Below are 23,884 nucleotides of genomic sequence, written 5' to 3'. Positions count from 1 at the left end.
AAAATACTCTCCCAGTTGCATGATAATATAGGGAAAACTAAGTAAAAATTCTCCTTTTGCACTGTTCCAAGTATATGATTTGGACAAATATTAGTTATTCCAACATAAAGTTAAGTGTGATTTTTAAAGTGACAATCCTTTAGTAAAATATTGCATGTGCTCTACTTTTTCCAGAATAACAACAGTCATATATGGAATTATTTTGTAACGGACATAGTCGAATAAAAATTTTGGAGCATCTTTGTGCAAAGCAGTTCTTGATAGTTTAAAGAGGGGAAGAAATAGGATAAGGAAATGAATCTGTAATACTGGAAGGATCCAGTGAAAAGAAATACAACATTTTCAGATTGTGGGGAGCTTTGAAGGAGCAGCTGGGGCAGGGGTGGGGGAGGCTGCCCCAAGCCTAAGTTGACTCTATCCCTAGGAAATTGTTCTACTCTTGTAAAGAATAGAGACCAAGTGTTTTATAAGATTTTATGTTCCAAATACAACTACATTTAAAGTTCCGTGAATGACAGCTGCAATCTCCCTGAGTAGGGAACTATGTTTAATATATCTGTTAGTGTAAAAGTCATCTTCTAAAAAGAAAGCAGATTTATTTTTGCTGTTTTGTGGTAAAATCCACATCAACAACCCGACTGAATGTTATCAATCATCTCATTCCTGCATCTTGAATTAAAACTACTTTCAGTAATTTGTTAAAAAGTCCCAAATTATTGTAAAGATTAAACACGGTGTTAAAATAAATGAAATATTCCTGTGGAAGAAAAGTAAGCTTTTTCTGATGTTTCAGAATTATTTTATGTTGATTTCTCAATGCCCACTTAGTAGACATTTAGCTGGTCTCATAAAAACTTGTTCTAGGTCCTGCTGACCTTATTGGAAGAAGAACCAGAGCCTGGATTTGTAGATTTTAAAGAAAAAAGGTGAAATCTAAATGAACCGCTCCTCTCTGTCCTAAGAACATGAAAACACAGTGCAACCCTATTACTCAGTGAGGATCTGTTCACTGGAATATCACCGAGGGAATAATGAGGGGGGAAGAACACGAGGAGGAGGAAAAGGTGAGAAGAAAAGAGAAAGAGGACAAGAGAGAGCAAAGAGGAAAAGGGAATTTGCTTTTGATGTCACAGTTCTATCAGCTCATGCATTTTTCATGGATACCAACTAGTACTAAAATAATGCTGTGCTGACAATACAAGCATGAAGAAAGCAGCCAGGTTCCCAAACATCATGATACTGGCTTAAAAATAATAAGATTTACAAAAATTTGAAACTCAAAGCTTTTCTTTTCCTTCTAATTCACAAGCCTTTTGGAGCTGCATATTCCAGCATTTCTCTCAAATTTGAGATTTAGAAACACAATTATTTTTAAGGTGACCTGAGGTTCCAATTTAATTGCATCTGCTGAAGAGCTTAAAACAAAGCTAAGTGTTGCAAAATCGCTGCAACCCTAAGAGCTGGCAACACTAAATATCATAAGCATGGGGTACTATATAGTTTTGAGGCAAAGTAGACTAAAAATGACCAGATGTTAGATACACGTGCATTAATTTAAGTAGCATTTGTGCCCTTTGCTAGAAAGAAATTAAAAACTGAAAGGGAAGCCAGATGGTAAATGAAAATAAACTAGTAGAACTCAGGAGTTAACATGGTTTGCAGTTCAAGTTTTGTAAACTAGATTTGAGAAAGTGAACATTAATATTTCTCAGTGCTTTTGACTAAAACCTGATCTTTTAAAAATAAAGCAATTAATGTATGTACACATTCTGTTAGGTTTTAGTCGCACATGCTACAGCAGTGCCGATTGCTGCCTTTACTTGCAGAAGAAAGCAAACCATGCACAGGTGCAGGAAACAACACGGGACCTTTATTTGCAGGAACGGCATTTTCAGTTGTTGAATTATTTAGGTATCAACCTTCAGGTATTAATCACCTCAATAGTTCTACGGGCTTTCTACAGTTATTCTGTAGATTTTTAATATAAACACTGCACTTATTTGTGATGAATTATAGTGGATGTGGACTTTCCATGGTTTTTGTCTTCGAACTTGGCTAGCACTCTTAGGAACGCAATTAATTTAATACTCCAATTTTAATTACCAATGACGGTGTAAATGCATTAGCGTTAAAAAAAAAAAAGTGGTGAGAAATGAATACATTAATGACACCATTTAATGACATTTTCGGTGAACTGGAAGGAAAAGCAATGTTAAGAGGGCCCACGTATAACCCTCACGCTCATCTTAATTATATACAATCGCACTTTGTGCAAAATACACCCGTACGCCCCCGCACGCGCCGATAGCACTATAGCTCGGGGGCTGTAACTGAGAGAGCAACGTGCCCGGCCCTGCACTGTCAAACGCCGAGACCCGCTGCGGATCAGCCCCGCAGGAGACGCGCCGGGACGCCCGCTCGCAGGGCAGGTACGAAGGGCAGAGAGGGGTGGCGCCGGGGCCGGGCGGTGGGTCTCGCCGGGGCCGGCGGGCTCACAGCTGCCCGGCGGTCCCTCGGCACCGGCTGCTGACGCCGCTGGCGGAGGCGCGGGCGGGCAGCACCGCACGCCGCAGGCTCGGCCGCCCCGCCGAGCCGTGACCGCCGTGCCAGGGTCGCGGTGTTTGTGCCGCCCGCAGCCCGGCCCGGCCCAGCTGTAGCGCCGCGCGGTGAGAGCCGCCTTCCCCCCCCGGGCAGCCGGGCTGGGCCCACCCCCCGCACCGGAGGTCTCCGGCTGATAATTCAAAAATGGAGGATGCGCCCTCTCAGCCATTAATTAATAATGTAGCTCGCTGTCTTCCTGTGTGACACACGCTGGAAGGCACCGAGCGGCCAATAAAGATGTAGGGGAGAGCAGGGGAAGGCTCCTCCCCGCAGCTCTTCCTGATTGAGGGCTTGAAGAAGTAGATCAAAAACTTCCCAGGAGCCGGCGGGGGGGGCTGAGGAAAGGGAAGAAACGCGGCGAGGGGGACCGCGCTCGGCACCGACTGAGCAGCGAGCGCAGCCTGCGGCCGCACCAGGTGGGCAGGAGGGGAGGGAGCCCCGCAGCCCCCGCTGGACAGGCCGGAGGCCGGGCTGACCCCGCGCCGCGGCCGCGCTGTCCCGCGGCGGCGGAGCCCGGCAGCCGCTGGGCCGGGGCGAGGCGCGGGGCGGGAAGGGCGAGAACCCCAGTTAGGCAGCGACCCGGCAGGAGGGGAAGGAGGGAGATAAGTGGTCGGCGCTGCCCCTCCTGGGTGTTTGCTTTGGCGAGAGGAGGAGGAGGAGGAGGCGGAGGCGGCGGGGGAGTGGAAGTTGGTGTCCGGCCCGGCGTGTGTGGGTCAGAGGCGGGGGAAAGGGGGTGACCCGAAGGCAGGGGCGCCGCAGGAGACAAAGCGCGGCCGGGGTATCCCCGAGCCGAGCACGTTGCGCGGCTGGCGCGGGGGTTGCCGCCTCCGCCCGCCGCTCGGCGTCATGGCCCCATTGTGAGGCGGGCGGAGGCGGAGGAAGGTGCCGCCGTTGGTCCGCGCGCAGTCCCAGGCAGGCAACGGCGTGTCGGGCACACAAAAGGCTCCGCCGAGCTGCCGCCGCCGCTCCTGCTCGCTCCTGCTCCGTCTCCCCCGGGAGGAGGGACACGCCGGGCCCGCTCCCTCCTCCCCGGGCTGGTGGGCGCCGCTACCTCGCTTAATCCCTCCGTGTTTTTTATTTCCCCCCCGCTTTCCCCTGAAGCTGATCCTGGGGCAGGAAGAGAGCCGGGAGCGGGGCGATGCCGCTGCTGCACCGAAAGCCCTTCGTGAGGGTGAAGCCCCCCGCCGACCTCCGGCCGGACGAGCGTGTTTTCTACTGCAGGGTCACTAACGAGATCTTCAGGAACTACGAGTAAGGAACAGCCCCGTGTCGGTGTCCGCGTCCTTATGTCCGTCCTGCGGTCCCCCGCCACCCCCCCGCGCTCCCGCGGCGGCGGGCAGGGAGCGGCTGGAGCCCCCAACGACTCTGACACCTGGGCGGGCAGGGAGGGAGGAAAGGGGATTCCCCGGATCGCTGCGGGGAGCCTTGCCGGGGGGTGTGAGGGGGGGACCGCGGCTTGCGCCGAGCCTGTGCCCTCGCGAGGGGGATGGGGGAAGAGAGGGCGGATCTCTCGCCTGGGGCAGGGGGAATCCCTGCCCCTCCTCGGCAGGGTACCCCGCAGCCCCCTTCACCCGCGGGGAAGGAAGACAGCGCGCTCCTTCCCCCCTCCTTCTCTCGCTCCTTCCGCGGTGTCGCCCCTGCCCCCGCCGGGGAAGTGAAAGTTGCGCGTATGGAGGCGGCGGGCGGCAAAGAGCGTCTGCCGGGCTCGGGCTCTCCCTCCCGTCCGCCCCCGCCGGCAGCCGCGTGTCGGCGGCGCACGGCGCTAGGCCGCCCCGCGGAAGGGGCCGCGCCGGGCCCGCGTTCAGCCGGCGCAGCGGGGCCGCCCGCCCGGCCGGCATGTGCCGGTCGCCCTATTGTTGTGGTGACGGCCGGGCGGGGGGCACCGGCTGCCGAGCCCGCTGGGCACCCCGGCCGGCTCCCGCCGCGGTTAACCCCTTGCTGCCGGCCCTGGCCGCGCCGCCCGGGGCCGCGCTCGCCCCGCCTCCGCGGGGAGCCGCCGGCTGATCCGGTTGGAAATGGCCGGCGGGGGAGTGCGGCGTGGGCGCGGGGTCGCTGCACCTGTCCGGCGGCGCAGGGGTCCCGCTGCCGGAGCCCTCCCGTGCCGGCCGGGCGGCACAGCCGGGGGTTAAACCCCGCCTGAAGCCCAGCGAGCGCTCCTGTCCCCTTAGGAGCTTTTTTTCTAGTGAGGCTTTTATCGCTGTTCCCATCCCTTTCTTCTTTTTTCTTTTCTGCGTGTACAAAGCTGTACAGGATTGGTGAGATTCCCGTTAACGGGTGAAGGCGGATAGCACGGGTAGCCCCGAACTTGTAGCCACTCACTTCACCGCTTGTAAGAACAATGGACAAAGTATTTAGCAAGGCGTTTTCCAAAAGCCGATAAATTATGGCTTTTCACCACCGGTCTGATCCAGCAACATCCCCACCTACAAAAGGCTCCCGCATCCAAACTGTAATTTTTTAAAGATGTTCAGGCTAACGAGGTTAAATCTAAAATGCTTTTCATTTGCAACATATGAAATAAAAGCACACCTAAATCTTTTTCATGTTTAGACTTGTTTTTGTTGCTCAAATAAACTTCACTTAATAAAATTTTAAAGAAGCTGGATTAGGTAACTTTGAAAGGTAATGCCTTACTGTTCCCTGAACTATACTGTAGGGGTGCTGAATATGTTGTCGGGAGTTCTGTAAGGAGTATTTTCCTTATAGGGCATATAAGAACCTAACAAGGGAGAGGTGACAGCCTCCTGTTTCTGTAGGAATTAAGTCGCCCTCCCCCAGCTTCTGATATTTTGAAGCTGCTTTTCTGGTTACAATTATTGTCACATCATTAGATGACTCTAATGTATTTGTTGACACTGCAGGGAAATATGTTTCAGTTACATGTAGTTTTACTAAAATTTCAGTGTGAAAAGTATGCTTTAAAAACGGCTGTTCTCAAAATGTTTGGTGACTATTTCAAGTATTCTGACAGGCTTATTTATACTGCAGAGGTGTTGTCATTAAGAAGTATGAAAGACCAAATTCCTCACTTAACCAAAGTTCACGAATTAAGGGGTAAATTTAGATGTGTTCACACAGGCAATCCCTAGAAATGTCAGTAGGTGGTTAGCTGAGAGGTCAGGCCTTAGAATGTGGTATTTGGGAAGACTGCAGAAAACTGCTATGTTTGTTTTTTGTGTATGGGTGTGTGTGTATTTTTTGGTAATGTGTTTGCTTTTGTTGTTTTTGTTTTCTGTCTCTTTCTGGTAGGTTGGGTAAAATTGGTGCATTGGATTAGAAAATGTAGTACTTTCTTTACCTAGCAAAGTGTTCTGGCACAGATGGGTGGTTAATTTAGGTTACTGTTAGTTGTGCATAATCTGCTGGAGAACATAAGGCTGGTCATCTTTTAGACATTTTTAAAGATGCTGATCCTTGTCTCTTGATTGATAAAGTCTTCTGAAAACAGCATTACCTATTTCTTTGCCCAAGCAAGGGCAATTAGATTAATAGGGATAGTGAGGGCCCGCTTCTTAAAAACTGTATTATCTATTTCATGAAAGAAAACCGTTGTCTAAATCAGGCTTCTCTGAATCTACTTCCTGAGGGGAGAATTTAAAAGTTACAGAGTCCAACTAGATCAAGTGGGCTGTACAGATATATATGATAATCTGAATTCACCTTCTATATTAACTGTGTGAATGCTTTTAACTAGTACGGATAGTTAAGACTCAAGTTGGTTTTGTGTTTTTTTTTGTTGGGTTGTTTGATGGGTTTTTTGGCAGAGCACAAACTTAGTGTTGAAAAGCTGCTTTCAAGCTAGTGTCAGCTTTAGTTGAGTTGATTAGAAATCATACATTAGTATTACTCTTTTTTATATAAGAAATGGTTATACTAATAGGAGAAGAATTTGGCAAGACTATTATTTGTAAAGTGACTTTCCTGTTAAGAATGTATTTCCTCTTTAATCTGAAATACAATCACATAATTTTGTAACCCTTTCAGAAGTGGGGGGCCTGTGTCCAGTTATATTTATCTTTAGTGACAGAAACTGGGAGAACTGGGTTGTTCTTTATGCTTATATTCCTGGTTAGAGGGACAGACCAGCAAGAAGAGTCTGGGGGGGGGTCATAGTAGGAAAATCAAGTATGGATATGCATGAGATACGTGGAATGCATGAAAAACATACTGGACTAGTGGGGTATTACCACCAGTCTTTGACACCTTGTCTGTGAAACTCAATAGGTGATACAGATGTGCAGAGAAAGCTACTATTAAAGTGTGGGAAGTTTTGTAGAAAGAAAAAGACAGTATGAAAAAGACAATGATAAGTAGTATAGATGCAGTGGTGTGAATGTTTCTCATTCTAAAACATGAGATGGGGAAGAAGAGCAGTTTTTCTTCATCTTCAAAACTTAGTGAAACTTCTTTACAGGTTGGCCTGTAGAGTTCTTAGTTACAGTCAAATAGAAATCTTTCAAAAGGCTTTTTAAGTGTCCTTAGTTAAATTAGGTGAATTTTCGTGTTTTCTTGGAGAGAAACTCATCATCTTAAATGTATTCCTTAATGCACAATTAACCTACAAATATTAAGGAATAAATTTATTTATCATGGACTTTTTGTTTGTTTTGCGCATTATTTGTAATGCATGTTCTTGACCACTTCTGGAGACCAAGAGTATAAGAAAACTCTGATCCAGAATGGCAGAGTTGCTCTTCTCTGATTACCCTCCTGTAGTACACTAAATTACGTGTTTTTTAAAATATGCTATGAAAATGAGTGGAAGTAAGTATTTGCAATAAATACCCTTGAAGCACACTAAAAATTTAGTAGATCTTAAGATGAATATTTGGTTAATTCAAGCAAAAGGCAGCCATAATTTCTAAGCTGATTTTTATATCCATTGCAAATGCAGTCAGCACAGAGATTGCGAGTAATTTATTTCTGTTAATGAACTGCCTTCTATCAAATACCTACTGAGTAGTGGCATTAAACTACTACTCAATTATTTGCTGATAATTTTATAGTTAGCCTTACCTTGCATAGAAAACTAACTAATTAAATGAAATGAGGCATCCAGCCGAGAAGTTGGTGTTAATTGCAGCTACAAAGACAAATTAGTTTTTAGTCCATGCTCCTCCAGTAGTTGAGCTGATGTGGACATCACCAGGGTGCTGCAGTTGCATTTGACTTCTCGAATGCAGATGTGACCATGCAAGTGAACTTTGTGGATGCGTTTTGTATGAACTTCTTCCTCCATGTTGGCAAGAGTCACAGAGATCTTGAACCAGCAAGGAAGCCCGGGAAACCTTAATACCCTAGATAAAGACGTAGGTAACTCCTCAGATGTGATGCAGCAGCAGATGCTCTTGCTGTTATGAAACAGAACGTAGAATGTAGTTGAATGTAGAGTATGCTCAAGGACATTATTACCCTTCAAGTAAAGGGAAAGAGTATCGCTGCTGCTGCTGCCATTCTCTTGGTTTGGTAGCTGTTGTGTCTGCTGTTTGACAAGCATTTTGTGATAACTGATGTGAGAGAGACAGGGACAGAAAGAGTATACTTAGTGGTATACTGTGGAATTTTGTTTTCTCTCCAACCAAGTTAAAGTGAGATCCTTAAAACATTGCAATGAAACTCGGTTAATGGACCTAGCCACAGATGGTTTTGAAGCACTATAGGTAAAGATAGCTAAATAATGCTTTCAAAATGGAATGTAGGGGTTTTTTTCACAGTTTTTTTTTCTTCCCTGTAAATTCACAGGGGAAAAATCCACACAAAACAAAAGAGGAAATGAGGGAGAATGAAACTAGATACACAAAACATGCTCGTATGCAAATAGAGCATGTTTTCTTCAAATATGTTTCAGTTAAAGTAATCTTAGCATTTTGTACTTGTAATAATAATGGATTAGGAACTTTTAGAGAGAGGTTTGTTGATTGGGATTTTAAAATTATTTTTTTAGTTATTTTTAAATTTTTTTTTCTCGTAAGTTCAGTGCTGCTGCTTTAAATAGCATGACTGCCTGGTATCCCCTCACAAAGAATAACAGCAGCTCTTAAAGGGACACTGTCAATGTGAACCTCTTGTCTCCCCCTTGTTCTCTGATACCTCCTTGACTTTTTTTTTAATAGCTTTCATAATTTTTAAAGAATTATATTCTGGTACATTTTTAGTAACTCTTTAGAGTGTTTATCTGTTTCCTGGCTAAAGACAATTATCAAGAGCCTCTTTGGTAAGCAAGACAAAAATATATGTAGAAACACATTTGAATGAAGATTTAAGTGTTGCTTTATCCATTGAATATCCCTCCATAAAAATTACTTCGTCTAATACAGATATACTGAAGTGTAGGGCAGGACAGCACCTGAAGAGATCACACTTTATCTATTCTATCACCTCATAAAAACACCCAGACCAAACTCGCGAAACAGATTTTTGTCTAACCTGTTCTTCAGTATGTTTAAGTGAGTATAATACACAATAAAGATGCACAAAGAATGACTGACAGCCATCTGTTCTTCATATATAGAAGAATAATTTATCTAATTCTCCTTTGTTCTTCTCCTTTTCGTCTTTAGAGTAAGCAGGCCCACATTATCCATGTACTGTCAAATATATTAAGTAGATTGCAAATGATATAAAAATCTGAAATTTTGTAGCTATTAAATATTATTCAGATAATTTATCTATCTCTTCCTCTTCTGTCCTTTTCCCCTTCGCGCAGCTGATGTTCTTCCTAAAGCATATCTTGCTCAGAGGAATCCTGTGCTCATACAGAAAGGATTATCTGAGCCAAGACCCTTCATTGTCCTCAATCTGAAATTTCCATTTTCATTTACAAAATGTTATGGTTCATCTGTCCATCTGCAGTGAACACTGTCATCTGCATCAGTGTCACTGATGAACGTTTGCCAGCTTGGGTTTGCAGGGAGACTGCAAGAAAAAACTCGGTGTGAACTGTCCAATTCTCTTAACCTCATTGCTTGAAATTATTTGAACAAGTCTCTCCTTTTAAAAATGAGAACACTCTGGTTTAGTTTTGGGGTTTTTTTAAAGGAATGAAATGAAACTTCAGTATAGGTATCTAATGTAGCATGCAGTTGACAAAGTACTGTGTGCTTTGAAATAGCTATGTTGGGCTGATAGACAAACCTCACCTTGTCATGTGTGTTCAGTAGTTTTCAATACTAGTCCACTAATATTTGTGAGGGCAAATAAAAGCATTGACTGAACTGCGGCATATTGAAAGATTGCTTTGCTGTCCGATCACAGATCCAAAATATATATGTTTTAACATGGCTTTGTGAATAGATACATCATCTACTTCATTTAGGAAGTGTTTTAATAAATTGCTGTTCTTCTGATACCTTCAAAAATTGACAGATTTTGACTAATGTAAGCTCTTCGTTCTTGATTCCAATATAATAGCTAGTAAGCAAGCAGTAACAACAATGCAATTTTAGCCTTAATTGGTAATGTGTGGAAGGAGGAGAATCAATATTTACTAACGGAACAAGGGAGGAAAAGAATCTGTAGGAAAAAATATTTCAGTGCTTTTTTGTAAGAGCTGTGCAAACAGTGAAGGAATAAAAACTATTTAGAGAACTACTTGACATTAATTTTTACCTCTGCCTCTCCTGTCTTTTCATTTGTGAGTAAAGGCACTCAAAATCTGGAACTTATTCAAGTTGCAACATGTTTCTGTGATCTTAAAGTTATTTCGTGTTTGTACAGTTTAAGGTGCTCGTCTTGCAAATATTTGTGGAAATGGGGGAGATGTGAGTACGATATGACACCTATTTAACTCAGTGTGATTACTATTGTGCAAAAGGCTTCTTACACATGAATATTTGTTTGCAGCATTTCTGGGTCTTGATTCTCTTACTGTAGTCTGTAATGAGAAGAGACTTTGGTTGTACAATAGCAATTTACCATGCCGTGGCTGAAAAAGGGCAAATAACCTTTAATATCTAGAAACTGTCGAGGAGCAGAGCTGCTTTTGCATTTCACGCTTGTAAAAGTTACTTGCAATTTGCTGCTGCATTAATTGTGAGCAAATTTAAAATGTTAGTCAGAACTCAACTGTTTTCTTTCTTTCTTTCTTCCCCCTCCCACCTTTCTTCCTTTCCAGTGATTTTTTTGAACGCACCATTCTGTGCAACAGCCTTGTGTGGAGCTGTGCTGTCACAGGTAAACCAGGACTCACATATCAGGAAGCTCTGGAATCAGAGAAGAAAGCCAGGCATAATCTTCAAAGTTTTCCAGAAGCACTCATCATTCCAGTTCTCTACTTGGCCACCCTTACCCATCGCACCCGACTTCATGAGATCTGTGATGAAATCTTTGCTTATGTCAAGGATCGGTATTTTGTTGGTGAAACAGTGGAAGTACTTAGAAATAATGGTGCAAGGTAAGTATATTTAAAAATAAACACTTCTTTTTGTTTGGTGTTGGTGGGGTTTGTGTGTGCATTTTTGAACCCAAAACCCAGTGTAATAAACTCCATCAAACAAATACATCCAAGTGAGGTGTCATGCTTAAGCTGGTGATAATATTACTGCACTTCCCTACTTTAATTAAGAGCAGGATTGTGTTGCTGTGCTTGATACCTTCCCTTAGCTTTAAAGCAGCTGTGAAGATACAGCAGTGCTCTCAGGCCTTGACGCTGTGTGTTTTTTAGTCTGTGTGGTGGATTTGCAAAAGAATGTCAGTTTTTTTGGTGGGTTGTTTGTAGAATAAGATTTAATAAGAAATTAGGGGAAGCTATGAGTCAAAAAAACGCACAAAAGTTTTGATGAAACATTCTGAATTAATGGCCAAACTACTGAAAGCTTAAAATAATTGACAAATGTTGGATTTCTACCTTTTAGGTAATGCAAAAATTATGATTGCATTATCAGCGAATTTGGAATTAATTGTATAATGTTTATAATAGTTGAGTATCTGTAATTTAGGTTCATAGAGGTTTCTTCACACTCAGAGTTAGTTTTATGCTTACTGTTATACTGGTGTATTTATTGCAAATGTTTTTATTGTTGTCTTTGATTAAAACCTTGGAAGAATTTTGAGCTTCAGATGTGTTCTTTCTCATATCATTGGTACATATGCTCTATAGTATAAATAAGCTTGAGTCTTTCTTTAGAGAAGCTTCTAGGGGTGGCCTAGAAAACGTCCATATTTTGTCTAAATGAGTTAACAGTTTCACCTAATTGAGGTTTAAGATATGAAAAAACATGCTTAGCTTGGAGATGGCTACAGAATGGGTGCTAAAGCCTTTGTGGGTTCAGCTGTTGCTGCTGGGGTTTTTGTTGTTTGTAGGGTCATTTTAGTTTGCTTTTTTTCAAGAGGAAGGTGGCAGCTTACACTTCAGAGTAGAAGGGACTCCTGTGGGTAGCCTGATACTTAGTGCACAGTCTGGTGTCTGTTGGGTGATAGGAGTGGGCTGGTTCAAAATGGTCACTGGAGAACAGTTACTCTGTTGTGTGAGTTTTTGTAGTGGCTGATCCAGATATTATTTATGGAAAATTTTACAGTACACCAGGAAGAAAAATCTCAATGCACTGCAGGAGATAAGTTGTAATGAAATTGATATGGTTATGTACATAAGATCAGTGCTTAATAGAAAAGCTTCCCGTCTCTTCACTGCTCTGTTCTTTTCAACCAGTAAAGTCCCAGTCTGCAAAGCCAGGACAAGAACAACTTCAGTAGGATGACTGCCTTCTGTATGGAAAACCTGTATTGAAAGTTTCTTTCTCTCTTCCTCATCTTTGTACTTGGCAAACGACTAGACTGAGGTTACCACTGGTATTGCAGTCATTTTGCTTAGAGAATAAGGTGTTTGTTCATTTGTTTATTTAGAAACATGAATATTATGAGCTGTCAGTAGTTCAGGTGTTACTTTTCTTTTGCTCAGTGAAATGCCTTGGTATCTTCAGAGGTAGAAAACATTAATTAATTTCCAAAATAATAGCAGAAAAAAATTGCTGTTCTTCTAAAAGATTTTTCCCTCAAGAGTGACTCTTTCTATTACTTTTCTAAAATTTTTGCACGTATGCATCATACATGCATTCCAAAGATATTCCCAAAGGTAAAGTTGTGATATCCACTTAAGAGAGTGCTTCAGGTTTTTTACCAGTCTTTAATTCTTCTTGGTTACTCGAACTTGTGTTGAGATAAACACAAAATTGTTAGATATGTATGTTCTACTTTCACTGATCAGTACGTGCATAGGATATAAGCTAAATTTCTTAAGCCTCTGAGATGGGCTGGATACCATTCAACAGATTAAATTTTCAAATAACATTTATTTCCATAAAAAAATAGCCTGCTAGAGATTGTATGTTTTAAACTACATAAGTATAAATTGGTATAAAATAAAGAATAAAAAACTTGCCTTAGCTGATTGTATACCATTGATAATTCTAGACAAAGGTATAGCAGAGAGCTAGTTCCGACCTTCAGTACTAAATGTTTCCTTAAATCCAGGAAACACTGCAAATAGCATGGTAATGTGGAGGGACTTTTATGCTTAGAGGTACCTAATTAAAAAATACAAAGTGGGAGGAGGTGAGGTGTAGTTATTTGTCTGCCAATTAGCATTTGACTTTGACCTGTATTTTGAAGTACTACATTGGGGATTAAGTGTACCAACTCATGTTACATGTACATAATACGGCTTTTCAGCAGAGCTGTTTGCACGCATTTGTCTTTTGCAGCTACGTTTTTGTGATCTTTTCTAGAAAAAATTATCACAGTCCATCTATTTTGTAATAGCGTCCTACAAGACCAACAGAGTTTGGCAGATCATGAAAACCCAGTTATTTTGTGGTGTAAATTCTTCCACCGCTTTTATGTATGAAGGTTTTTTTGCACGTGATGTCAGCAGGATCGTTTGGTTTTCTGAGTTCTGTGCATCATTTAATGCCAAGCCTACTGCATAATATATGTGTACCAAGGCTTGCTCAAACAATTTAAATATTGGTATTTTATAACTCCTAACTTTGCATGTGTAATAGTCTTGTAAGATAGACTGCAGCTTTCTAGATTTTGAACAAAGTAAGCAGTAGGGAGCACAAACACTAGAAGGCTTAGCATTTTGGGTTAATGTAAATGGTTTTATCCTTGAGCATATGAAGTTGTCTGTAATACTGCAAAAAATGACAGGTGATCTGTAAAGAGAGGACAAGTGCTTTGTTCAGAGCCTAGGTAGTACATGTTAGGGTTTTTGATTTTAGGAAAGCTGTGTGTTCTTGTTTTTGCAGTGTCTAATGCTCCATTACTTTTTCTGGTTTTATATCTCTTCTGGTTTCTAGCCTTTTTCTAGAAAAGCAAAACTTCTTCTCAGTTTTGAATTTGGCTACTTCTGGCTTGTTACTGAGGTCTGGTAGGAGGAACTCGGGAGAGATTGCAGTGTCCTCCTCTTGTTTTGGTATGTCTGGTGTCTCCAACAACTCTTGCCAACCAGAAACAAATTGCAGAGAAAGTCCTCCCAGTCCTATCGTGTGGGTTGTTCAGGTGGTCTCTAAAAATTATGGGTGCATTTTGGCAATCTGTTAGAAGCAACAAGGAGATAATTCTGCGCTTGCTCTTTCACCCTTTCAAGTGATGTATTGATTAAAAATGGTCATCTTTCTTGGTTTGTATGTGTGCGACTTTTCTAGCCAAACTGGGGCTGACTTTTCTCCAAAGTGACAACTGTGCTATGCTTTCGAACACAAGGTGCTCAGATTTCCAGCTGAAGAAATGTAGGAACTGTGTAACAACTTTTTCCTAGTTGAAAAGACAAAACTATTATTTGAAACATAGGTCAGAAACATTACAGAATACAAAGAAAACTTAATCTAAAATTAAATTTGAGTTGCTAAAGAATTGAAACCAGTTGACACTATAAGTATTGTCCATTAGAATGTCATATTGCATTTTATAGAAAGTAATTTATTGAAAAAGGCATGGAAATTATTTGAGGTTTTGTTGGGGGAAGGATTAGAGCAATATTTAATCTTAGCCATGGTCAGTTAGGATGTAAAATAAGCAGCTAATGTTTTAGTTGTCACTTTATTGAAGGAGAGGAAGAATTGTTGATCACATTACTGGAATTGCTTCCTATATTTGACATTCAGAACTGGAAGTTCAAGACCCATCATGTACTTGCTGGTCTTTTGATTTTCCGCAAGGGATGGTGTCTCTTGCAGTAACCTGTCCATTTGTTGCTGTCTTAGTACTGTTTTATTATTGATCCTTGAAACTTGTGAAATTGATTTTTGACATCTGAAGACAGTTACATGAAAGCTGAAATTATGTAGTATGGAAGGCCTACCTGAAAATAATAACCTCAGCTAATGCCTCAGGTACACTAAAAAAAAGCCCTTAAACAGCCTAACTTGTTCAGCAGTAGGACCTATGGTGATGCCTTCCCTTCCCCATGTGGAGGTTGGGGCACTTAATTCAAAAGTCAACCACTTACAGACTGAAATCGATTGCTTAAACGTCCATGTGTAAGAAGGAAGAAAATCGTACTGAAAGTATTATCTTTCTTTCATTTAATTTGACCACTAGATGACACCACTGCAAAAGAATACTTGCCTAATGTCTTTGAGCAAGCCACACCAAAATGCTTTTTGAAATGAACCTACTTACAGAAGTAGTAGATGATGTTATATTAGGAAGATTGCTGTGTCTGATCATACATTGGAATAGGTTAACATCCTTTTCTCTGCTTTGAATGATCTGATGCTGACATTTGTCAGGCTGCAGGAAACAGATAATTACAGATCAAACTTTTTTTTAACTCATTGATTGTTTGACTGGTGTCCCAGTGCTTTAGGAGTGTTCATTTAGGAGTGGATTAACCATTGCATTAGGCCAATTAAAAGATTTGCATACTGTTTTCATCTCTGTAAGTCTTAACTGGGGCACAGGAAGCATGTTGCTGGTCATGACTATAGCTGATAAGGAGTTAGGATGGTAGAAGATAATCCTTGCAAGAGATAAAGTTATAGCTAGTTTTCCAACTTCTTTATTCCAACAGGCAAGTTACTTATATCTTATCTGTCTCTATTTATATATATGTAGTTGTCTTCTGAGCAGTAGGATGAATTGTTATTTAATAAGACCACTATATAGTAAGTGACAAAGTGTCTTAAGTGTTTAGACTAATGAGTTACAGAGAATTTAAATTATTTAAATTACAATTACTAATTGTTGTGTGGTTTTTTAAGTGGTAATGCTTAAATGTAAGTTCCTGTATACAAAGGAAGTTTACTACTTTATTTTGAAAGATGAATTTGAATTCCAGAAAGTATCAAAACTAGTGTGATATCTGTGCAACAGTATCTCTGATAGGTAAGCTACTCCAGTACTAATCATAGAGCAAATAGAGTATGCATTTTTCTCAGCATAGCTGTTTAAGGATCAATCAACTGGCCTGGAAAATCATATTTAAGGAATTCACCTTCCATTGCCCTTAAATCCTTTGGGATGTAAATACAAATGTGTAGACTAATAAATATATTTGTATTTGATTAGTGGAGGCTATGAGATGATGATATATGGGAAAGAACCTGCAACTCCTTTCTTATGGGCTGTTGAACAGCTGTTAAAACAACTGGCACTGCCAGTCTCTGTTAGCTCTCATTCTCACACTCTCTATTTTATAACTATAAATTAAAAGGCAAAGATTTTGGTTTGTTTTATTACTTGTACATATTACAGTACAATGTTATGAACAAAAGTCTGGGCAGTCAAAATGATGCATATACCAGTGTAGTACTGTCCTAATTCTGCAGGAGACAGCTGATACAGCTACTCCATACATGCTCTTGTCCTAAGCAAAACCATATTTCTTAGTAGTTTCTCTGAAACATACAATCTTAACTATAACTTGACAGACAGATGAAGATGCTAAAACTCGAAAGCAGCAGCTCTTTCTGTACTTTAGGAAGCCGTTATGTGCATAAAATGTGTCTCCTTGTTGTGTGCTTTTGTTTTGTGTGTGCCTTTAACAGTACCAGTTAGCTTAGTAAAAGATGTCACTTATTCCTTCACATCTTGTCTCTCTTTTACCTCTTTAATTACTCTCAAGCACATGAGAACTGTTAGGACAAGGATATGAGTGACTGCACTTATTTGACATTAACGTCTTAAAAACTTACTAAAAGCTGACAAAACAGAATGATGCTATAGCTTTTTGGTACTTTTTGGCACTTGCTACTACAGCTTCTTGTATTACTCTTCTGGGCGTTTCTGTATTCAAGTAATTTTATGTACTGTTAGAAAAAGAGTGCTTTTTAAATTTTGGCATTTGAAAAACTGCTTTCATTTGTGTGACTTAAAAAGTGAATTTGATTTTCTGACTCATTGATCATCGTGGGTTTTATTTTAAAAGTCGGCTTCCAAGTGTTGAAATGTTCCCCCACTGTCCCATTTGAAACAGCCATGTGCCATCCAAGGGACGTTTTTTGTCTGCTTATGGTAAAGCATATAGAGACACATTCACAACTCATCTGAGCCTTCTGGATATCTTGGTTTTTTGACTTGAAATGGGGACATGGCAGAGTAATTAGTACCAGCCAGATCAAAAGCTGGTGTGCAGAATGCTTAATGAGGAACTGTAAGAAGTGGTCTCTCCTCTCAGAGCCTCTCTAATGCCAGCCTTGGTTGGATGTAAAGGCCTGCTTGGCATTTGGGAAGAACTTTTCTGGGAAGCGAAAGTGAAAATAATTGCAGGGTTTATGTTTTTCAGTTGATATCATGTAATGGTTTTGGCCTGTTACATAGTGGAATGCAGATTTTCTTTTTTAAATTGTATTCTTCTACTTCTCCAGCAGCAGTAGATGGATATACTCATAATAGCTTATGTATGTGTCTTTGAGTTTCTGAGCTGAATGAAAGAATTTGTTCTGTTTTTTTTTTCATTCTAAAGACAAAGGGAAAAGGCTGAGGAGTATCAGGGAGTGTGAGAGAAAAGAGGCTGTTGGAGTCACATCCTTCAGTCCCTGAGAGAAATGCAGTGGATGGCAGCTTGGCCGGAGTCAGGGGAACCCTGACCCTGTCACCATCAGGCAGAAGTGGGGGAACTTAAAATGTGAGGGTGAATGGATACAGGCCCCTGCCCAGGGAAATAGGACAGTTCCTCCTAGCCTCCCTTTCCTTTCCAAGTGCCCTTGCAGAATATGTATGAGGCTCTGCAATATCAGGGTCAGGCAGATAATAGTGGAGATGAAGTTCGATCTTGGAGTTTGCCCAGAATGAGTCAGTCAGCCAGATGGATCATAACTTTGGGTGTTAAGAAAGAAAGAAGGATGATTGTAGGTGACTACCTTTGCAGGGAAACTGAGGGCCCCATATGCCAGCTGGACCCATTCTACAGGCAAGTCTGCTGCCTCCTTGGGACCTGGGTAAGAGATGTTATCAGGAGGCTCCCTGCAGTAATTGAGCCCGCTGATTATTACCTGCTTTTAGTTGCTGTGCAGGTTGGCAGTGATGAGGTTGATGCGAGAAGTCTTATGGCAGTCAAAAAGACCTTCAGGGCACTAGGACAACAGGTTGAAGGAGCAGGAGCACAAGCAGTATTTTCCTCAATCCCTTTGGTAGCAGGGAGGAATGCTGAAAGGAGCAGGAGGAACCCACTTGATCAACATGTAGCTTAAGGGCTTTTGTGATAAAGGGCCAGTTTATGTGGCACGAGGCCTGCTGGAGACAAATGGGGTTTGCCTGTCTGTTTTGTTTTTGTTTGAAAGTCCATGAGTCAGCAGGGATGATTGAGAAGGCTTAAATAAGGTTTGAAGGAGGAAAGGGGTAAGACCAGGTTTGGCAGAGATGAGCCTGGGTGCAGCTTGCCAGTGTTGGGGGTGAAATCAGTAGCCCAGCTGAAGTGCATCTGTATTATACTAACTCTGAAATGTGTGAGCCATGTTGGAACACACAGTCTTATACGGATGAGCCAGGGACTCCGAAGGTATTATGAGCCAGAAGGGAAATCACCAGAGAATTATCTCCAAGGAATTAAGGGGTGTGTTCCTCTAGGATGCAGCTGACAGCCCAGCTGAGGGTGCCTTTGCTTCAAAGCACACAACAGCATGAGCAACAAACAGGAGGAGTTGGAAACCACTTTGCTGCTAGAAAGCTATGACCTTGTTGCCATTACTGAAATGTGGTGGGACAAATCTCGTGACTGGACTGTGGCCATCAATGGCTACAGGCTGTTCAGACGAGATGGGAGGAAGAGAGGTGGAGGGGGTGCCTCCTACATCAAAGGTGGATTGATGTGAAGAGTTGTCTCTGAAGAACAGCCATGAGCAGGTTGAAAGCCTGTGGGTAAAAATCAGACACAAGGCAGCAAAAGGAAGCAAGTGGCTGGTGTCTACTACAGGCTCTGTGAACAAGGGGAGCCTATTGACAAAGCCTTATTGCTTCAGCTACAGGCACCATTGCACTCACAGGCTCTTGTCCTTTTGGGGGCTTCAACCACCCTGACATCTGCTGGAAAAGTAGCACAGCGGCCTGGCTGAGAAGGGTCCTGATGGTCAAACTAAAGGTAAAGAAGCAAATATACAGACAGTTGAAGGACTGACAGGTGACTTGGGAAGAGCAAGGCAGAGCTGGAATTGAACCTTGCAAAGGATGCAAGAATAACAGGAAGGGCTTTAACACATGCATTTACCAGAAAAGGAAGGTCAAAAAGGGTGTAACCCCCGATAAACAGTGCTGGAAAACTGGTAACAATGGATGAGTAGAAGGTTGATGTAGTCAAAAACTTCTTTGCCTCAGTCTTCAATGGCAGTCCCTCTTCCCCCACCTCTCGAGTAGATGGACAGCTCTCCTCCATCCTCCTCTAGTCAATGTTTGTATCTTGCATATACCCTAGTTCTCATCTGTTCCTTCAGTGAGCTGCTTAAAGTGACACAAGCTTACCCAGCGTTTCACGCTAGGTTAGGGATTTTTGGGTTTTGTTGTTTTTTTTTTTTTTTTTTTTTTAAATGTATCTTCTTTTGTTTAGTTGTTTTGTCAGATAGCTGAATTCAGTTTCACGACAATCAGTGAATGAAACTGATTGCCAGAGCTGCAAAAAACAAGCACCATGTATGTAGCTGGAAAGAGGAGTGGCAAAGTAACATCTCCCCATTTGACAGGAACTGTTAAGTGATCTCTGCATCTTGTGGAGCAGCAGCCTGAGGCTGCAGGTGCAGTTCGCTTTTGTATACCTTCAGCCTGCAAGTTCTTCCTTAAGGTTCTGGGAGTGACAAAGTTTGGTCAGACCTTAGTTTTCTGTTAGTTGTGTTAAACTGCTCTTCTAAGCACAGCCCAGAATAGTTTCTGCAGAAGACTGAGTTGGGTTTCCTGAGAAACTGTCATGTGCCACAGTCCGTAGTCCCTAGCCATTGGATTGCTGGAGTTAGTTCTATTATTTTGCTTGTGCAGCTGACCAGCCTTACCCAACATTCATGGAAATCGATGGTTTTCAGACTTTGATTTGATAGAGAAGATACATTTAAAAAAAAAAATTATGTTTGTGATGCCACCTCTGGCTTTGTGCTGAAAACCTTTGAACTCCTGTGTTGTTCTTTGTTGTTTTGTTTTTTTTAAAAGAATAAAGATAAAACCATAAGGCTAAGCATTTATTGGAGCCCTTCCCATAAGAGACCTCAAAGGTCTTAGTTTCTCAGCCTAACAAAAAAATAGATCTGTAAGCATAAAGGCTTTCAATGGGCCAGAAGACCCTGCTGGTGATAGCAGCCTGTAGTGCAGAAATAGGTAAGCAAAATTGTTTGAGGTAGTGTCGTCTGAGCTAGAGTTGCTGGGACTGTTGTGTACAAGTTATTGATGGTTCTAGTCTCAATTTATTTTGAAAGCCTTTGGGATTCATTCACTGGAACTGTAATCTTTGTTGTAATTTAAAGAAAGTGCTTCCTGACTGATGGGGGTGTTTAGGGTACATATTCATGTATGTTGATGCCGCTGTCTTGTTAGATTCAAATCTTATTTTATGGGAACAGTGAGCATGGTTTGATACAAGCTGTGTAAAGATCTTGAAGTATCTTTTTTAGGAAGTAATTCAGGTAGTATGCTTCATTTAAGTGTCTTGCTTCAGCTTTCAGCTATGTTTTACGTGCCTTGTAATGTAAAATAAGAGTTGTAGTCAGTAAACTCAGGGAATGATTAGGTTATTGAGAAGAGCAGACCACTTGTACTGGAAACTGTCTTTGCCACTTAGTCCAGGGAATTGGTGCTATTAGCCATGAATTGGCTACCGGCTAAAAAAAGGCTAAAAAAATTATTCATAGATTATTTCTTTAATGCCAGAAGGAACGGTTGCATCACTGTCTTTAATCTCCTGTCTATTAGTAAGCATTAAATTGCACAGGATTGTGTTTATATTGCACCAGGTAATGTGTGTTTCACTTGATTCCTTCCCCAAAGGTTTCTGGTAATGGTTTGAATGGCATAGAAGATGGAGTATCACTTCCTTTCTGAGATAGCTTAATCTGTTAGTCATTCTTCCTGCTGAAAAATACAGGGGAAGGGGGCGGGGGGTGGAATGCAGCTGTGTTGGGGATTTTGCTGCTTACTGAATCAAGCGTATAGAATATGTAATTTCCATTCTTAGAGGAGATGTGATGCCCCATAAATTGCGGAGCTGCTCGGTGGATGGGCAGGTAAAGTGCACGCTGGAAAGCTCCTCGGTGACTCGACTGTTGAAGTGTTTTCGTGCAGGGGCGGCCCGGGTGTGCGCCGGAGCCTTTGTCCCTGGGCGCCCCGGGTGCCGCCGCGGCTCTGCCGTGTGCCGCGCCCTCCAGCGTCGAGCGCGGTAACTGCAGGAGCGTGGCGGGAGCTACCGCTGGTTTTCCACTAGAAATTGTGTCTTAATTTGAATTGGACTCACTAGAAAATATATTTTATAATCTGAAACAAAACTAGTTCTACTAAGAAGTCTTTTTTTAGGAGGTGATCTTTGTTGGATTTTAAAAAATAAATCCTAATCCTAATAATATACATTCTGTTATGCAGTCAGCTCCATATTATTTAGTAAAAAGGGGTGACTGTGATGTTCCAAATACTGGAAAACCAAGTTACTAATAGTAGACCTTTCTTAGAGGACTCAGTCTGGTGCTGGGCCAGAACCATAATAAGCCTTGTTGGACTTGGATTGACTTTGTGAACAGTCACCAGGTTCTACCTCCACTGTACTTGGATGCTCTTGGTTCTTTATACAGTCTATTTAGATTCTTTACAGTTAATAAGCTTGGTCTCCACTGTCTGGGAAGACGTGTCTTCCAGCCCCAGACCAGCCAGCTTTGGAAACGAGATAGGCTGCATTGGAATGGCAGTGTGCCTGTGGCTAGCAAGTCCAAGTGGGCTCAGGCTGCCTCTATGTGCAAGCAACTCTGGTGTCCCCATGGATACCGTAAGCATTGGTCATATTGTTATCTTTAGGGGTATATAAGGATATTAATAGTTTTGTTGATTTTGAAAAATTAAATTATTTTCATATTTTTTAATAACCTGCTAGAGCATCATGGAGCTCCCTTCCTTTTGGAGAGAGCAGCTACAGGGTCTAACTGCATTACTGGTCTTTGATAATGTCACAGGAATACTACCTAGGCTATTTTAATGTTATGTTATTTTCATTCTTTGGAGTTTTCTCTGGCTACCACCATCTTTTCTTTCCCCTTACCCCTTTCCCAACCCCTAGTCTTCCCAGTGTGTGCAAGTTTTGGGTAGTACTGTCTGCTTGCAGAAAGATGTGTTCAAGAAATATTTCGACGTTGCTTACTTTTTGCCAGTGCTCAGTTCAGATAGAAGAACATCTAGAATTTGTTTGTCATGGATTTAGTTAAGTTTGATTTTAGCCTAAGTTTTACACCACTAATTCAAGCCCAGGAGTTCATGTATTCTTCATTTTTATGTATTTCAGGTAGGAATGCTTGGAGAAGAAAATTATTTTGTGTTCTTTTTCCCCATGTTTTGAGCTTTTAGTGGTAGAATGTGACAATGTCCATTGACTACAGCAGTTAATTTTCATGAATCAGACAAGGCTTTTGGATGTTAAGCTAAAGAATAGGAACCATGGAATTCTAGAAAGGGGTAAAAGTTTGTGGTTAAGAACCAGCTATAGTACAGTTACCCAGCATGAAGTGTTTATTAATTATACTTTTTGATATGTAGTTAATTCTCTCTTTTATAACTAGCATTCAGGATAGCAAAGGAATAGACTTGTTTTGTCAGTTGTGTGCATGCCAGATGGAGCCTTAATATGTGTCAGCAGATAAATGGGCCATTATTAAGATTAGATGCATAATGATCATTTCAGCCTTGTTTATTTAGGTCATCAACAGTAGCAGAAAATGATCTCTTACAAGTAAAAATACTTTGGGATCTGAAAATCTTTTTCTTAGACTGCTGTGAAAATAACATAGAAGTTTTGTTGTCTAGTTTTAAAGTAACACATTAAGTTAACTTTTTAGTTAATTTAAATGAGAACTGAAAAAAACCCTCACAACCACAAGCAACTTGATTTGTTTTCAAATCAAAAGTTTTCAACTTTTCACTGAGAAGTGAAGCTGATAGCTGTGTAAGCAGATGAATTTGTCCATTTATTAGACGGTAGTTCATATTTTACCTCTTATTTCAGTTCAAGGCTCTTAGTTACTTGTTTAGTAGACAGTACAATGTTCAGTTATGTATGCATTCTTAAAATAACATCTGCTGCAATTTTAGACTCCTTGTACTAGTGAAAGACTTTTGACATTAATAAATGTCTGTGTTTTATTTCAGGTTGCAGTGTAAGGTTTTGGAAGTCATAGCTCCTGCCCATCACAATGGAATGGCGAATGGCCACACCAGCAGTGCTGATGGAGACACAATTGTCATCAGCGACAGTGATGACTCAGAAACGCACAATAGCTCTGCACAAAACGGGTATGTGATACTTTTACTGTATGTCATTCTGACTGGGTGGAAATGAGACTAAAGCCAGATATGTCAGAGTCTGACTGAAACAAATTATTTGATCTGTATGAATTGTGAGTGTCCAGACAGCTGAAGGTGGCAAGCTGAACCTCCAGAGATGCTAGTTATGCTAACACACCAGAAAACTGTATTATGAGAAGTGGAATACCTACAGAATAATCATTGTTCATCTCTTTGCATTGGCAGTGTTTTTGCTGAGAGACGGTGGAAGAGCTGTGTGTACCTCTTGGTAGTTCCCTGTGCTGGGAAATCTGTGGTGCTGTAGCAGAAAGTGCAGCATGTTCTGCATTTCTACAGTCTGGTATCACTTCACTTCCATCATGGGGCTCAGAGT

General features: G+C 41.7%; 1 protein-coding gene across 3 annotated transcripts in view; it reads left to right on the top strand.

Moving 5' to 3' along the window:
- The first annotated feature begins 2,788 nt into the window (after positions 1-2,788).
- BAZ1A (bromodomain adjacent to zinc finger domain 1A) overlaps positions 2,789-23,884 on the top strand; it is a 64,950-nt gene continuing 43,854 nt past the window's right edge. Inside the window, exons 1-4 of one of the 3 annotated variants that reach the window (XM_088167282.1) lie at positions 2,789-3,017; positions 3,703-3,852; positions 10,715-10,993; positions 23,356-23,499. In XM_088167282.1, coding sequence (XP_088023408.1) covers positions 3,740-3,852; positions 10,715-10,993; positions 23,356-23,499 — 536 coding nt within the window. In that variant the 5' untranslated portion in view covers positions 2,789-3,017; positions 3,703-3,739. Of the gene's footprint in view, positions 3,018-3,304; positions 3,853-10,714; positions 10,994-23,355; positions 23,500-23,884 lie in introns of those variants that run through there. The other 2 variants (XM_088167283.1, XM_088167284.1) reach the window with 2 other exon arrangements.

This window comes from Sturnus vulgaris, chromosome 6, assembly GCF_052056855.1.
Source record: "Sturnus vulgaris isolate bStuVul1 chromosome 6, bStuVul1.hap1, whole genome shotgun sequence".
NCBI classification, from domain to species: Eukaryota; Metazoa; Chordata; class Aves; order Passeriformes; family Sturnidae; genus Sturnus; species Sturnus vulgaris.
Note: the sequence above shows the minus strand (reverse complement) of the source record. Positions and strands in the feature narration are given on the sequence as shown.